General features: G+C 45.9%; 1 protein-coding gene across 15 annotated transcripts in view; it reads left to right on the top strand.

Annotated features, from left to right (window-relative positions):
* The window catches only part of ICA1 (islet cell autoantigen 1), a 140,648-nt gene extending 137,102 nt beyond the window's left edge, over window positions 1-3,546 (top strand). For 13 of the 15 annotated variants that reach the window (XM_087425208.1, XM_087424896.1, XM_014788205.2 and 10 more), the window contains 2 exons: window positions 396-482; window positions 2,670-3,546. In XM_087425208.1, coding sequence (XP_087281334.1) covers window positions 396-482; window positions 2,670-2,791 — 209 coding nt within the window. In that variant the 3' untranslated portion in view covers window positions 2,792-3,546. The remainder of the gene's footprint in view (window positions 1-395; window positions 483-2,669) is intronic. The other 2 variants (XM_087425284.1, XM_087425080.1) reach the window with 1 other exon arrangement.
* Window positions 3,547-16,977: the final 13,431 nt, after the last annotated feature.

Here is a 16,977-nt window from a genome sequence, read left to right as displayed (position 1 = left end):
GTTCACTTTTTAAAGCTTTCCCCATTAGTGACAGAAAAACAAGACACTTGATGTCCTTGGAACACTGTTGATAATCTTTGGTGTGACCATGAAATGAGGTTACTTGAGAAGAAAAATGGGCAAAAATGCTTTAACCTTAGCAGTTTCTCCTTTGCTTTTCAAAATCCAATCTTTTTCCTAGTTTTCCATACATTTGAGTTGGGCATGATTATGCATATCTGCTCTCCCCTAAAACGTACTTCAGGTATGAGGAACATGGGACCAGGGTCTTGTCACACCACCCTCTTCCCTTTCTTTGGAGGCCACTGTGGTTGAGAGCCAGGTGTGCCCAGCAACTGGTGGCACAGTGTGACTGCTGTTCCCTAGATCTAACGAGCTCTGGTTTTGAACATTAGGCTGGGCAGAGAGCAATGTCAATCCTCCTCCTCCATGGCCAGCAGCAAAGGCAAGCAGTCCAAATGACAACAGCCCTGCAGCGAAAGGTAATCAGTGTTTCATCCCCCTGAAATGACAGTCCCCTTCCTTTCCACTGGCCTAACACTATTTTCCATATTCCTTTACTAATTTCCATTTGAGCACTTAGGGTTCAAACAGAGGCTACAAGGGTGCGGAGTTTTGCATAATCCTAAGAATTACATTCTGACTTTTTTTCTGGCTTAATGTCCTAATTCATAATTCCTTTTTTCAAATTTAATGAGGAGGAATCAAATATATCTGTCTCCATGTGACTGGGTGCTCCCCAAGACTGGGTAGAAACAGCATAGTAGGAAAGACCCCTGAAGTTTGCTGTCTTTAGCTGAGAATACCACTGCCACCACCAAACGAGGCATTTAATTAGTGCTCCTCGCAAAGAACCGAGTTTCTTAGTTGTTCATGAGATCTATTCTCCTTTGAGACAGGCCCCCAAAGGGAACATCTGTTTGACTGAAGATCTCATCTGTATTTGTGGCTCTCTCTCTTCCTTTGGTTCACACCCACTTTCCCTGTGTTGACCACAGGAAGTTAAAGGAAGTGTCTGTTATCATCAAAAGGCATTCCCATGATGTTCTTTTAGGTGTTGTGCAGATAGTTGCATCTGGTTTTCCCTCCAACAATGGAGGTCTGGGGAATGTGAGGATTGCCCCAAATTATAGTCACCTGACTCTGCACAGCAGGGCCACGCCCACTCAGAGGTTAGGAGGAAGGGGAAGTGAGCATGTAGTGTATTTTCACTGGAGATATCTCTAAGATATCTTGATATTCTCTATCCAGAATAGGCTAATCCTCCTAAATCATTTTGCCCCATACAATTTCCTTGTGCGATCTCCTACATGATTAAAGAAAGACAACTTACTCCCTTTTTTTAGTTGTTTTTTCCCCCACCCCAACCAAGCTATGTTGAGATCTCTCAAGTCTTAGTTTATCACATCAAAATAAACCATGTATTTTGAGGGCTAACTGCACATGGAATTCAATTAGTGTCACATGGTAATAACTTGCATATTACTAACTAGTCTTGCTTGCAGTAACCTATCTCTGTAATAGATGCATTGTTATCTCATTATAAGGTAATATAGCTGCAGGAGATGTTTAAAAAAAGCCAAAGGGAGGGGAATCAGAAGTATAAAGCTATCAGTATACTGTCTTAACATTTCAGTGCCATTTTATTAAAGACCAAAGGCCCTGTTTATGGTGGTGTAATCCCATCACTCTAATATAACCACTCTGAGCAACTTGTCCTCCCAGTATTTTTTGAGATTCTTTTCAGCCAGATGGCAAGCACATTCCTAGCTGCTCTCAGCTTGAAGGAGAACCGGTCAGAGAGACATTTTCTTCATGCTTTTGAAACTCCCCACCTGTTGGAGAAGGAAAAAAGCATGGGTCATCCAAGCCAATGAACTTAGATGCTCATGTGGGATGATTTATATAGAGAGGAATCCCCTACTTACTTAGAAATCACTTGCATCAGGCACTCTTTTGAAAATGTTCTCCTCATCTGGAAAATAATTTGGCTCTATAATGTTGGTATTCAGGAAGTCAGGGCAGGTGTTTCAGGGAAAGAGCAGCTGAGGGGAGTGCTGCAGGGAGGCTGAAGGTTGAGGGCTGTGGGGCGCTTTAGAGCCCATGGGAGAAGGGAAGGCATGTCAAGGGCCTCCTTCCTCTGACAGGAGAGGGGTGAAGGCGGTGACTCTGACAGAAGAGAAGCCCTAAGCGCCAACCCCTTCTGGGCCTGTTGCTTTAAAGCCTGAAAAGAGTGGCTGTAGTATTTCTCTTGACCCAGCAGATTTGAAAAGATTCCTCCAGTGGACACTGGAAGGCACTTTGCTTCCCCAGCCATTCAGTCTGACTTCTGAAATAACTATGATATTTCTTGCTTGTGGTGGAGCGGCAGGGTCTGAAGTTTTAGGCAACTCTGTGGGCTGTGGCCATCTGCTTGGGGTTGGGGTGCAGGGGTGTTAACACAAGAGCTCGTTCTTCACTGAGTTTTAGGCCATAGTTTAGAAATGTTACTCAGCCAACCAACAGGGGAAGATGGAATTCCCTAACTCATTTTAGAGCCAGAGTGTTATGGGATTTGTCTGATTGAGCATCCTCCCTTTTCAAGATGAGCCTGGACCCAACTGCGTGCGGCAGGGCGGAGGTGGGCGTCTGGAAGGTGGGTGTGCTGATGTTTCTTCTTCTCTCCCCAGAGCCTGCCAAGGCTGCCTCGGACCTGACTGCCTGGTTCAGCCTCTTTGCTGACCTCGACCCATTATCAAATCCTGATGCTGTCGGGAAAACCGATAAAGAACATGAATTGCTCAATGCATGAGTCTGCAGCTCCGGGAGGGAGCCCACGTCCCACCCCTCAGCAGCGCACCTGGGGGCTCGCAGATGTATGAAGTGATCAGTATACTGTTTTACTATTTACGTGCCATTTTAATAAAATGAAAGGGTCCAAGGCCCTGTTTATATTGGTATAATTATTTACTCTTATTTGGTATAAAGGGTTTTAGTGTACTCTCTATGTGGACCTAAACAATACAGGATTGTCTAGGAGCGGTTTCCAGGCCGGCCACTCTCCTGCCGACACCCGCATTGTGGCTGCTGATGTGTCACTCAGCTACTGTGAGATCCAAGTTCAGATCATAAACCTACTTAGTGTTAGGTTTAAATATTGTGTCCTACAGCCTCAGAGGCAGCTGGAGGCTAATGAAACTTTAGTGCCTCCTCTTGTACCGCCTGCCTCTGTCCCCCTTTGAGGGGGGCTGCAGGAAGACGCCCCCTTCCTGCCAAGCCACCTTCCAGGGAGCTCTGGACGAAGCTCTGGCCAACCAAAGACTCTGTCCCCCAGCCCTTGCCCAGTGGGCTGTGTGTTCTCACACAGGCAGAAGGGCTGGGCTGGTCTCCGCTCCGTGAACCTTTCTATGGAAAGCAGCCATATCTGCAGATACGTGTCTCCTTTTGTCCTCTCCATGGCTGGAATTCAAAAGCATGTATTTCTGGAGCCCTTTGTGACATTAACTGTTTGGTTTTTTTTTTTTAATTAAACAGAAAAAATATTTGACACGCAAAGTTAATAAATGAGTTTGTTGTGGAGACTCAGTGGGGAGGTGCTTTGGGGGTGAGGGCTGGAGAGGGACAGAGGAGGAGGCTGGGTCCCACCTGCATGAAGCTACTGACGTCACCCCATGCATCCCCCAGATACGGCAGCGCGGGGAGGAGGCCGTGCGCTTCTGTTGGCTTGGGCGGAGCGGGGAGCGGCAGTTTTGCATGTGGGCACATAAGCGGGTCAGACACTCCACCAGTGTTAGACTCCTGAGCCTGCGCCTCTCCTCCCCTCTCGCGTCACCAGTGACATGCTGAGAGGCCACACATATCCGCAGAAACCCATGACACCCCTTTCAGTGAGCCAGTGGCCCTGAGTGGAGGTAGAAGTGATGATTAGCCAGGACACAATGCTACGTGCTCAGCTAGGCCAGGGAAGCCTCTGCTGCGCTCCTGCAGCCTCGGTCCCCAGCTCTGAAAGGGTCTCCAGGGGCCACTTCCTCAAACACACGGGAACACTGGGCTTCCCAGCTCCTTCTGATGCCCCTGCAAAAGCCACCGTCCTCTACAAGACAGCCAGGGGGCTGGAGCCAGGACTGCTGAAGGAGGTCTCCTCGGTGTGTGAGAGACCTGCTGGTGAAACGGGTCTGGGGACTCAGTGAGTTGTGTAGCTCCTGTCGCTCTGCTCAATTCCCGGTCAGCACAGACCGCCCACAGAGTCTAGTTTGTCAGACTCTCACTTAGCAACCCCTCAGCCTGGATTCGTGGTCTTTGAGGCGATCAAGACACAGCCCCAGGGCCCCACCTCGTTGCCCTCCACACATCCACAGGAGGGTTGCTGTACCCTTAAGCCCCGCTCTTGTCTCTGGGCCTGTGCATTTGCTGTGCACTCCACCCAGGACGCCCCCCTCGCCTTATCCTCAGCTGCCATCACAATGCTACCCACCCCTCAGGAGCATTCTCAGTCCCACCTCCTCCACAGGGACTTCTCCAAGTGTAGCCTTTGAGGATTTTCCCTTTGAGGAACTGCCCCTCGTCTCTCCCTGACCATTCCTTTCCTGCCCCTCTCCTGTCTCCCGATCGGAGCATGCATTGTGCTCTGGCTGGCCTTCTAAGGTTGTGCTGTGTGCATCTGCCTGCACCACTAGGTGTTGCAACCCCACTGAACGGGGTCCCTATTTCCCCATATCTTCTGTCTCCCCAGTAATCAGCACCCTCGAGTCACCTTGTAAGCACTGGATTAATGGTTGCTGAATGGTGCTGCCCTGTGTGGAATGCGGATTAAAGACTCATAGTTTCATCCGGGGGTCACGTTTGTTTGCAGCCGTGGAAACCCCCAGCAGCGCAGTAAGGAGCTGAAGCGGGCGCGGCTGACTCCTCCATCGGGGCTGGAGGCCCGGGGAGCTTGGTGGGGGCTAGGGGGCGAGGGCCAGGGGGGTGGGGGGTCTTCTCTGTTCAACGGATCACTTTAAATACTAACAAGTTGCATTTTAAAGTCGATCTGTGGGTGAAGGGGACCCGAGGATTGTGGTGGTTGGACAGGCTTTGCTACAAATAAAAGGAAAGAATTGCACATGGAGGCATTTTTCTCCCCGAATTTTCTTTACATTTTCATTAAAAAAAAAAAAAATTCAATTCCATTTCCCATCTGCAATCCACTTGGCCAGCCTCTTGATCCCTCTTTATAGGCCTGTTTTGATCCGGGCTCACACAAAGCCCCCTCGGCCACCTCTCTGGTTTAAGGAGAAGCAGCTGCTGCCTGATTCTCTTTTAAGCGGCCTGTGTGCCTGGCCAGCCAGGGGCTTCCTTGGGGGGGCCACCTCGAGGCCCCTCCCCAGCCACCCGAGAACGGGCTGCCTCTGCCATGAAGAAGACAAAGGTGCCCCACTCTCTTCACGCCCAGTCTTGCTTCTCCCCATTTTCATCTCATGTCCTGAGGCCGGTCTGAACCACAATTCAGAGAGCACCTACTCCTGAAAACTTTCCTGCCTTTTAGGTGGTCTGCAAGTCTCCCTCCCCTTCTGCCCCTGCCCCAGCCAACACATAAAGAACATTCAAATTTAAGGGAGGGAGCCAGAAACATTCCTATTTCCTCCTTCCTTCCTTCTTTCCCCAGCTGGCACGGGTTTTGGCGCACTTTATAGATTCATTGCCTTCAAAATGTAATTTTAGAAATGTCAAGTTGATTTTGAGTTCTGGGAGAGTGAGAAAAGCACCCGTCAGCTTCAGAATTAGAAATGCACCAACTTAGAAAGAACCAGCACTTTTTGTCGGAGGTTTTTGCCCAAGAAAATGTGATCTGCTCCGAGTTGGCAGCCCTGGGAGCCCTGAGTTGCCAGTGGGCCTGTAGGCGGGGCTCACCGTCATGCTGGGGCCAGTCTTTACTGGGTGTGGGGCCAGGGCTGAGGCCCCCGAAGATGCCCTGTGAGGCCGCCTCGCTGTCTGGGTCAGGACGGCACCTGCCAGAGCGCTCCTGCCTTCTGCCCATGCTTCAGCTCCAAGAGCCTGTTAGCTGAACTCCACGCTTTCCTCTCAGAGACCACTGCAGAGAGACCCCTCCCCAGGGGCTGACTCTGCCTCAGGGCTAACTGTTAGCACTACTGATTTTGCCAGTATATTCAAGTTGCATCTGTCTTTGTGATCAACTAGTGTCCTCCACCCAGGCCATGGCAGTTCATCCTCTGCTTTGATTTAAACCATCTCCCCAGTCCTCTGACTGGCACCACTCAAAGTGCAGTGATGTAGGTTTCTTCAGCTTTGTTGGAAAGTAGATTTCAGCTTGGAGCCAACTCCAAATGATTGGCAACGGCTGCCAAGAATTCTTCATTGAGGAGGATTCTGATGAGTGATGTTTGTGATGGGTATGGGCAGGGAGTGGTGGCAACAATGCTATATATTTACCAACACTGCATTAGACCTTGTCTTTCCCGGGGCTTTTAGAGTTGACTTATTCTTCTTTTTTATTATTTTTTTTAATCAAAAATAACTAGGATTCTGGAACCCTGAGAGAGGAGCACGTATGGATGAGAAAAGCAGAAAGTTCAAAGAACACGTTACTACTGAAAGCTAATTCAACTCAAACTCAACAACAAAAAAGTGGGAGTGGATTTATTTGCTCAGGTAACTGAAAAGTCCAGGGATAGGCTTCAGGCATGGCTGGATCTCGAGGCTCAGGTGATATTCTTAGCAATTGTCCCCTCTTCAGCTCCCAGTTCTGATTTCCTCTGTACTGTTTCATTCCTATAGACTCTTCTCATAAGGAGTCAAAATGGCCATGAGCATCGCCAAAGTCTTGGAATTGAGACTGCCTTGGGTCATGTGTCCGATCTTCAGTCAATTACTAGAATCAAGGGGAGTGGGGGTAGGAAATAGGCTGTTTGCCTAGCTTTTCAGCCTATCCCTGAAGCCTGACCCTCAAGGACTGGGAATGGAGAAAAGATAGTTCCTCGAGGAAAACCAGGGTGCTATTACTAGAGGAAGAGGGAACGAATGCTGGGCAGGAAAGTGCAATAGCGATCCACTCCAGTTTCCATTGGAATGCCTTTGAGGAGACACTTGTGTGTCTTTCCAGAGGGATATGAAACGGGTGGGTTAAAGGACTGGAATGTTTTCCAGAAACCACACGATGGGGGCCCCTTCTGAGGCCACCCCCAGGCACTGGGGATGGAAGGCTTGGCATTCTCAGTGGTTCATTGAGGATACCTACCTTGCAGCTCTCTTATAACTGACTTCGAGGAATTCAAAAGGATCATAGAGCTCTTTGCATCCAACCCACTCACATCTAGATGAGGAAACCAAGGGACCCAGGGGACATAAAAAAACTGTGTTTGTTAGTGGAAAACCAGGACTAGAACCCATGTTGCCCGACTCCTAGGTCAAGGCTTCTTTTACTTCAAGGTGTTCGCTAGAAACTAAGAGCTGAAGAAAAGAATTCAAAGACATACATTCATCATAAGAAAAAAAATTGGTAACTATGTATGGTAACAGATGTTAACTAGACTTATGGTGGTGATCATTTTGCAAAATATACGAATATCGAATTATACCTCAATAAAAAATAAAAACGAACGAAGAAACCAAAGACACGCAAAACTCCTTTAAGAACCAATCTCTCTTTTCTCCTCTCCCAACACCTTCTCTTTATTTTAAGCCAATTATTAAATGCACCCTTTGAGGACAGCATCTAAGACAGTAGTATAGAGCAGTTGGTAAGAGCGTGGGTTCTGAAGCTGGACAAATTTGGGGTCTAGCCGAGGCTCCACCAGCTGTAAGTCATACAGTCTTTCTGAGCTTCTGTTTTCTCATCCACATAATAGGGTTAGTAGCATTCCCTGCCTCATGAAGTTATTTCAGGAACTAAGCAAGTTGATGTCACAAAGACATTAGCATTGTGTGGGCACACTACAGCGTGCCAGTGTGGCCACTAGCATCACAGTTCACTCGCTTGGTAAATGCTATTGAAGTAGGAGTTGGGGGCTGCTCCTTCCCCCAACCTTCCATAGACTCTCCAAGCCCCGTCTGCTCTCTTTATCATTTATTAACTCATTCCTAAATATCACGGGTATAGAGGATGGGACTAGAAAGTCTAATGAATAAGTTGTCCCTGATTTTTCCATAAAGTTGGACAAAACTCTGTGCTGAGACTAGAAGAAATGCAGTGGGTTCTCTGCCAGACAAAAGGGACACGCTGCAAAACTTGCCAATCTTAACGGTATTTTTAAAACAAACCACTAACCAGAACACTGATCAAAAAAAAATTGGGGGGCCAGCCCTGTGGCACAGCGGTTAAGTGCGCGTGCTCCACTGCGGTGGCCCAGGGTTTGCAGGTTCGGATCCTGGGTGTGCACTGATGCACCGCTTGTTAAGCCATGCTGTGGCGGCATCCCATATAAAGTGGAGGAAGATGGAACGGATGTTAGCCCAGGGCCAATCTTCTTCAAGAGAAAAGGGGAGGATTGGCATCAGATGTTAGCTCAGGGCTAGTCCTCCTCACAAAAAAAAAACCAAAAAACTGGGATGCAAAGCAATTGGAAGTCTTACACATTGTTGATGGGAAAGCAAAGTGGAACACCCACTTTGGAAAACAGTTTGGCAGTTTCACAGAAAGTTAAACACACACTTACCATACAACACAGCATCCTACGCCTAGGAATTCAACCTAGAGGAAAAAAACTTTTATGTTCACACAAAGACCTGTATGTGAATGTTTACAGCAGCTTTACTCATAATCTCCAAAACTTGGAAATGACCCAAATATCCTCCACCTGGTGAAGAGATAAACAAACTGTGGTACACGCATCCAATGGGATATTATCTAGCAGTGAACATGAACTCTTGATTCATGCAACAACATGATGATTCGTGTTGATATCATGTACCCCCTGAGAAGATGCAATGATAAGGGCGTCTCACCTCTGTAGTATTCTTTTCCCAACCTCATAACCCAATCTAGTCATAAGAAAAATATCAAACTCAAATTGAGGGACGTTCTACAAAATACCTGACCAGTACCCTTCAAAAGTGTCAAGGTCATGAAAAACAAGAAAAGACTAAGAAACCACCCCAGATGGGAGGAAATTAAGGAGACATGACAACCAAATGCCATGTGGAATCCTGGACTGGATCCTGAAATAGAAAAAGAACATTAGTGAAAAAACAGATGAAATCCAAATAAAGTCTATAGTTTAGTTAATAGTATTGTACCAATGTTAATTTCTTAATTTTGACAACTGTCCTAGAGCTATGTAAGATGTCAACATTAGGGGAAGCCGGGGAAGGAACTTTGTATTATCTTTGCAACTTTTCTGTCAATCTAAAAGTATTCCAAAATAAAAAGGTTTTTTGTTTTCAAGGCTACACACTGTGTGGTTCCATGTGTATGCCATTTTGGAAAAGGCAAACCCGTAAGGATAGGTATCAGATCAGTGGTGGCCAGGGGCTGCAGTTGGGGGAGGCTGACTACAAAGGGGCACAAGAAAAATTTGGGGGGTGTCAGAACTCTTCCATAAATTGATTGTGTTGGTGGTTACATGACTGTATGCATTTGTCAAAATCCATAGAACCACGTGCTAAAATTTTACTGTATGTAACTCATGCCTCAATAAGTATGGATTTAAAGAAAAGAAATTGGATTCTAGACTCTCCACAAAGGGATGCTGCGCTACAGGGTAGGAGAGCCTGTGTGATATGAGGGAAGCAGAGAGACGCAGACTGGGTTGCAGGTTCCGGAGTCCGACTAACTTGAAGCTCCAAAGAAGATCCCGCTATTCACGGGGGTGTTCTCCCAGGATATCTAGAGCATCCATCTGAGGGTAAATCAGGATAGGCCAGACTATGCTTCAGCAACAATCACCACAAACTCTCAGTGGCTTGTAACGAGGCAGTTTTCTTCCTTTCTCACTCATGCTCTATTTCCAATGTGGGTCAGTGGGGCTCTGCCCCACAAACCCTCAGGAACTCATGCCAACGAAGCGTCACCAGCCTATAGCTGGTCACATGAAACCTGGGAACCTCTCAGTCGCCGCAGCGGGGAAGAGTAGAGCAAGAGCGTCATGTATTGGCTGTTCTATGCTTCATCCAGGGAATGGCACACTCCTCCTCCTTCCACAGCCCACCGGCCAGAAATGGTCACATGCTAACTGCAAGGGACTGGGAAATGGGACAGGGTAGATGGAATATTTCATGAGCACTGCTATTTCTGCCTTAAAAAGGCTCTTGGTCTTTAAAGTTGACTTTGAAAACCTTACAACAATAAAGTCTAGTTTGTTCAAAGCAAAGAAGAAAGTATATGTGTATTAAAGGAGGGGCTGTACGTGGGTTGTTTTGTTTTCTTTTTAGCAGACAAATGTCTTATAATGCTGGCAGTTCTATCTTCTTACAGGAGATTAGAAAAGTTCCACATGAATGTACTGACATAAAGCAACAATCAAACTGTCTGTCACACCCATGTCCCTCTTCTAAGCAGTCCTGGCTCCCATTCTGCTGGGAGAGAGACAGTCTTAGGCTAATAAGTCACGTTTTGAGCTACAGGACCTCCTGGTCTCAGCTGACTAGCTCAGGGAACCAATGTGGTAGGCCTGGCAGAATAACTTTTCATCCAGAGAACAGTCGGAGCTTATCAGATTCTCCCTTCTTTGATTCTGAACTGGTGATGATATGAAACAATTTGTCAATGATAAGAGTAGATACCAAAATTAACAGAAGCAATGCACACTTACTATAAAGCAATAGGAGCCTTGAGGAATCAGAAACTATGAGCAAGCAGAAGCAGAAAGGAATAGACAAAACACACCCTGGAGGAGGGGAGATGGCTGCTACTGGCCAGACTGTGGAGCCAGCTGGAGTGCTCAGTCAGTACTGAGTATCATTGCTCTCCTGCTGCTCACGGCAACTTCTTTGATCAACAATTTGATTGACCTCTTTGTACTTTCCTCTGAAAATAGGATCTTTGGCCTTAATACAAAATAAACACCTATGTCCTGCCTTCTGATAATTAATTGGTAGGAAACTGACCTGAGGGCCCTGCTGTTCTCAACATGCCCAAATGCTTGCTCTAGAGTTCTCAAGCATTTGGCCATACTCGTTGAACCAGTGTTCTCCTGGAGAACACGATTAACCTCAGTTGAATTCTGGGGCCCTACAGGCTCTCTCTCAATCTCTTCCTCCCCCACCACCCACTCCTGTTGCCTGACACTCTTGTAGCATTGCAGAAGTATGTCCAAGTGCACTGTGATGCCCGTCTACTGCTGGGATCCACCCCCTGAGAACGATCTCATGTTGGATAACTACTGGCCTCAGCATTAGGGTGGGCCACTTCTTCATGACTTGCCCTAGAAGAGAGCTGATCGAAAGTGCTCAGGAAACCTCTGGAACCTGACACGGGCCTGTACCCAGGTCCCCTCTGCCAGCCAGGGAGGAGGCAATTGATTTTAGAAATGCCCCATCAGTAGAGGCTGGATCAGGTGTCAGCTCTCTGGGGCTTCCTTCTCCAGCCACTTCCCAGGGAGCTCTTTTATTGATTTTGGTCCAAGGTGTCTCCTTGCTGGTACTTCTGGCCCTGAACTGTGGTGCCCCAAGGTCTGTTCCACATTTAAAGCATCTTCCAGTGTCTCCCTGTCCCCAGCACAAACAGAAAGCATTCTCAGGACCAACACAGCCCTTGACAGATCAACACCCTTGCTTCCATTCTCTTCCAGCAGTTCACTGCTATTTGTGACAGCTGCGTTATAAACTCTTTCTGCTGTTATAAATTCTGTTCTCTCTAGGGATTTATGGACCTCTTAGCTTCAAGAGTTTTCTGTGTACAGCCTCTGAAATCATATGTAATTTTTTGTGAAAATGCACTTCTGTGGATTTTTTTCCTGAGCGTCTAGAGCTTCCATGAATTCTCAAAGGGGTAGATGAAGAATAAAAGTCAGAAATATTCGTGCTCATCATAGGTTTCACACTGATGCAGAGGGCACCAATGTGATTGGAACTTCCTGCGAGTGCTAAAAGCCCGCATCATCCACCTGTAAGCAAGCGGGAGGTTCCTCTGGCCCCCTTTCCCTACAGGGAAGTCACAGCCATTCTGCACTGTTTCCTCTCTCCTTGCCCTTAATGTCTGAGTTGGCCATGCGTGGGCCTCAGCAGTCAAACTGAGGGGTATTTTTATCCTGCCAATAGAACCTGCCATCCTGGATGAGCTGTGACTTTGGATCCAGCTGGAAAGGAAGAAGCTAGCAGGGAGAGACCACACACTAGCCTGAGCTCTGGCCTCCTGCAGTCTGCCACCCATCTGTTCCCTGCCCTCAGAACCAGCCAGGGGAGCCCTCGCTTCTGTGTCTTGGGCTTCAATGGTGAGCCTGTGGTGAGAGAGGCGTAGGGCCTGGCAGGCTAGTTTTTCTGCCCTAGAAACCAGGTCCACAGTTAAAGACAAGGCACCTGCAAAAGACAGAGTGGGCCCAAACTGAAGCCGGAAGTGTCACAGTCTTCTGGCCTTGCTTTCCGGGTGTGGGCAGGGTGAGGAGAGCTGGGCATGCAGGAGCACGGTGAGCAGGGAAGACTGAAGGTCTGCGGGGGACGAGGTCAGAGGCACACACTCTGGCCTCTTGGATGCACAGCCAGGGTGATGGGCGCCTGACTAACCCACCCACTGGAAGTGAGGAAAGGTGCAAACGACAGACAGTGGACAGCAGAGAAGGAAGTAGAGCCAGGCAGTGAATGTCTGCGAGGACATTAGAGGCAGAGAGTTTCGGCTCATGTAACCATGTTTTTGGCTTTACTACCTTCACTCTTTCTGACCCTACATGGACTACAGAAAATAAAAAAAACTATTGTCCATGGTACTCTCTGCCAGGCACTATTGCTATGTGCACACAGCCCCTTTCATCCTCTGAACTATCCTACCAGGTAGGATTTTTAGGTATGTGTGTGAGTTATTTTTTTTAAATAGAGTTATAATTCACATACCATAAAATTCACCCTTTTAAAGTGTGATTCAGTGGTTTTCAGTATATTCACAAGATTATGCAACTAGCCCCATTATCTAATTTCAAAACGTTTTTTGTTACCCCAAAAAGAAACTCTGTCCCCATTAGCAGTGACTCCCCATTCCACCCTACCCCCCAGACCCTGGCAACTGCTAATCTACTTTCTGTCTCTATGGATTTGCCTATTCTGGACATTTCATATGAATGGAATCATATAATATGTGGTCTTTTGTGACTGGCTTCTTTTACTTAGCATAATGTTTCTAAGGTTCATACATGTTACAATTTATATCAGTACTCCATTTCTTTTTATTGCTGAGTGATATTCAATTGTATGGATATGACACATTTTATTTATCTAGTCATCAATTGATGAACATTTGAATTGTTTCCACTTTTTGGCTGTTATGAATAACGCTGCTACAAACATTTGTGTACAAGTTTTTGTGTAGACTTACGTTTTTATTGCCTTGGGTATGTACCTAGGAGTGGAATTGCTAGGTCATATGGTAACTCTATGCTTAACCTTTTGAGGAACTGCCAGACTGTTTTCCAAAGTGGCTACACCATTTTATATTCCCACCTGTAGTGTAGAGATTTCCAATTTCTCCACATCCTCACCAATGCTTGTAATTATTTGTCTTTTTGATTATGCCCATCCTAGTTGGTGTGAAGTGGTATCTCACTGTGGTTTTAATTTGCATCTCCCTAATGGAAGTAGGTATTTGCTATGCACTGAATGGTGTCTCCTCACAGAGTCATATGTGGAAGGCTTAAACCCTAATGTGACTGTATTTGGAAATAAGGCCTTGGGAGGTAATTAAGGTAAAATGAGGTCATAAGGGTGGGGCCCTGATCTGATAGATTAGTGTCATAAGAAGACACACCACAGTGCAGAGGAAAGGCCATGTGAGGACAAAACAGCCGTCTGCAAGCCAGAAAGAGAGTCTTTACTAGAAACCAAACCCTCCTGGACGTTTATCTGGGACTTCTAGCCTCCAGAACTGTAGAAATAAATTTCTGTTGTTTAAGCCACTCAGCCTCTAATATTTTGTTATGGCAGCCTGAGCAGACTAAGAATTATTATCTCTATTTTACAAATAAAGACTCCTAGGCCTACTGAGTCATCACTCACTCTCATCTGATGCCAAATCTGGACCATTTCCCCTTATGCCACACTACCTCTGGGGTCCAGAATGTGGGAGGGACATAGTTCTACCAGGCGTGGCCCGCCAGCTAACCAAAATCACAGATGGCAAAGTGCTGAGACTCAGTTTGGTGAATAAGGGGCAGAAACCTGCCAAGAAGGAGAAGTAAGCAAATGTCTGAATCCCCAAGTTGCTCTGCCCCACTGGCTTATGCCAGCTACAGATTCAAAGACTAACAGGAGGAGCCAAGTTCTCCGAACTGGTGATTCTCAAGCCAAGGAATCCACCTCAGCTTGTCTAGTGCTCTCATTCCCAATCTTCTCTAATACAAATTCTGGTCAACGTCCATCTCATGTGTCCCCCCTTCAGGCAGTCTCTGTAAAACTAGACTAAACAACCCTAAGTAAAGAGTGTGCTGAGAAATATGAGTCACAATCAAGAACACCCTGTTGGCCATTTTCAGGGCTCTATAGTTTGCTTTGGGCAGGGGGTCCTCTTCAATTTTCTACATGAAGCAGTTCAAGAAATAGAAATGACAGGCAGATTTCTAGGCTCCTTGCTGCTTGCTTCACAAATCCACCTCAGATGAGTGGAGGGCTGTTCGTATGGGCCACACACCAGTCATGCTCTGTCCTCTGAAGGAAAACTCCAGCCTTCCCCAGACACACCTCCAACCCCACTCCAGGCTTAAATAATTTCTCTTTACCTGTGCATGAGGGTGTTAGGGCTATTTTTTCTGAGAAAGAACAAAAGGCCTGAAACTCTCTGTCACGTTTGGATTCTTCCACTGAGGCAACGTTCTCTCTACCGAGCGTTCTCTAGAGCCACCTTGATTTTAAGAGATCTGCTGCTAATTTCCATTAAAACCAAATCTTTTGCTGCCATTTCCTTCATTTCCTCCCTCCCTTGATATTTAGAAATTAACATGTTCTCTCAGATTACAGGTTTAATAGTTGCTACCAGAGAAAACTTAGAAAAATAGAAATGCAAATATTAAAGACAAATTAGCCATAACCCAGACATAACCACTATTAATTTTTGTACATTCTTAATTTTTTTTTTTCTTTACTCACATACATATGTATTTTTGCAAAACCAAGGGATCTCACTGGTTTGTGACCTGCTTTTTGCCACTTGGCGTAAGTGCTGCCACGTTCTTGTTCAGAAAGGATGTGTCAATTTATTCCTCTAATAGCAGATATGAGAGGGACCATATCCCTGCCTATCCCTTAGCACTGGATATTATCCCCCTTTTTAATCTTTGCCAATTTAAAGGCAACAAACTGTTGCTTTAATTTGCATTGCTTTGATTACTAGTGAGGTTAAACATTTATTTTCATGTTGATCACTTCCCTTGAGTTTCACCTTGTCTTTATAACAGAAATATGTAAAGCAGTCAGTTCAGTGATATCCACTTTCTGCTGCAAACTGGATGATGGATGAATGGCAAGGTGGTGGTGCAGGCGGAGGGAAGAGGATGCCAACAAGTCTGCAGAATGAAGGTCATGTCGCTTCCTTGTCTTCTTGTACAAAACATTACAAAAGGAATACATGCTCATTGTAAGGAAAAAAATCAAATATTTCAGAAGGGCATGTGAATATTGTGAAGGCTCGCCTCAACACTCTCCTCCCCCCACCCACAGATCCTATTCACTAGGTGTAACCATCTTTAGCCTCTTCTTCCTCCCTCTTGTCTTCCTGCAAGACCTGTGGCTATGGTCTTGGATTTAGGGGAGTGATCAGGAGAAAGCATCAGGGACTCAAAAAGGAATAGGTTCTTCACACAAAGCTCCCAGGGTGGTCATTGGGAAAGGAAGCCAGAGAGACCACACCAGGTGCTTGTCTGTAATCAAATGAGCAGGTGAATAGAGAATGAGTTAAGATTACCCTGTTTACCTTGATTTCAGTCCGTATGAAAAATGGCAGGCTGTTTATTGCAGCACATGAGCAGTGTCCTTTGTTAACTTCTGTCTCTTGAGTACAACCTTGTTCCTTTACAAAGTGGAATAGAAAACCTGAGAAATGGTTTGCCTTTCCCACATGAACCCTTTCCCCCATTTGGCAGGTCTTTGTGGGGCCCTACATCCACCTTTTATCCAGCATGCTTCCAGACAGTGGTTTGAAATAACATCCATTGCCTGCAGGGCCATATGCAATGCTGGCTAAAGGAATGTCATCAAAGTCATGCTTAAAACTGATGCCAAGACTTGAGTAGAATTTGTAGTGTGAAAGGGGACCCATTTCTTGTTATCAGAAAATCTTTTGGAGGAAAAATGATCTAACTGTTCAAATTTTTAGTGTTAAAAAAATGGCTGTTTTGAATGTAAAGGGCCATCACCAAACAGATCCAGGACTTTTGGAAAACTTTATTTTTCCTTTCTTCTTTGAGAAATGCAAATGCTTATGGAATGGAATAGGCCATTTTAGAACTAATGGGTCATAGCCTCCTGTTAACTAAAGGAAAAAAATAAAGACATTCAAGGTCAAAATACTTCTCACTTTCTTGAGAGATTCTTTTTCTTCTTTTCCAGCTTTAAAAACTGATAACCTATCCCACTTTATTGCATCATTTTCCACAGGGAATTCTTTTCTGCAAGGGTTTAATTTTTCCTCCCATTGGATTGTCTTAGGTAAGATGGTTTAGTGGTTAGACAAGATAACTTTTAGGCACACACTGTAGACTTAATATCACGTGAGTTGCTCAAATAAAATTTTGTATGAGAAAGCTTTGTTTTAGACCTAATCCAAAAGGGCTTCTTTCAAGGTGTCCATTTGAAAAAGGGAAGCCTCATTTTCTGGACCCAGAGGACAGAAGGAAATAGCAAGACTCTAGGTGATGTTTGTGGCAGGAA

The sequence above is a fragment of the Ceratotherium simum genome, chromosome 1 (genome assembly GCF_057802395.1).
Source record: "Ceratotherium simum simum isolate JZ-2026a chromosome 1, ASM5780239v1, whole genome shotgun sequence".
In the NCBI taxonomy this organism is placed as follows: Eukaryota; Metazoa; Chordata; class Mammalia; order Perissodactyla; family Rhinocerotidae; genus Ceratotherium; species Ceratotherium simum.
This window is presented reverse-complemented; position numbering and strand designations above follow the sequence as displayed.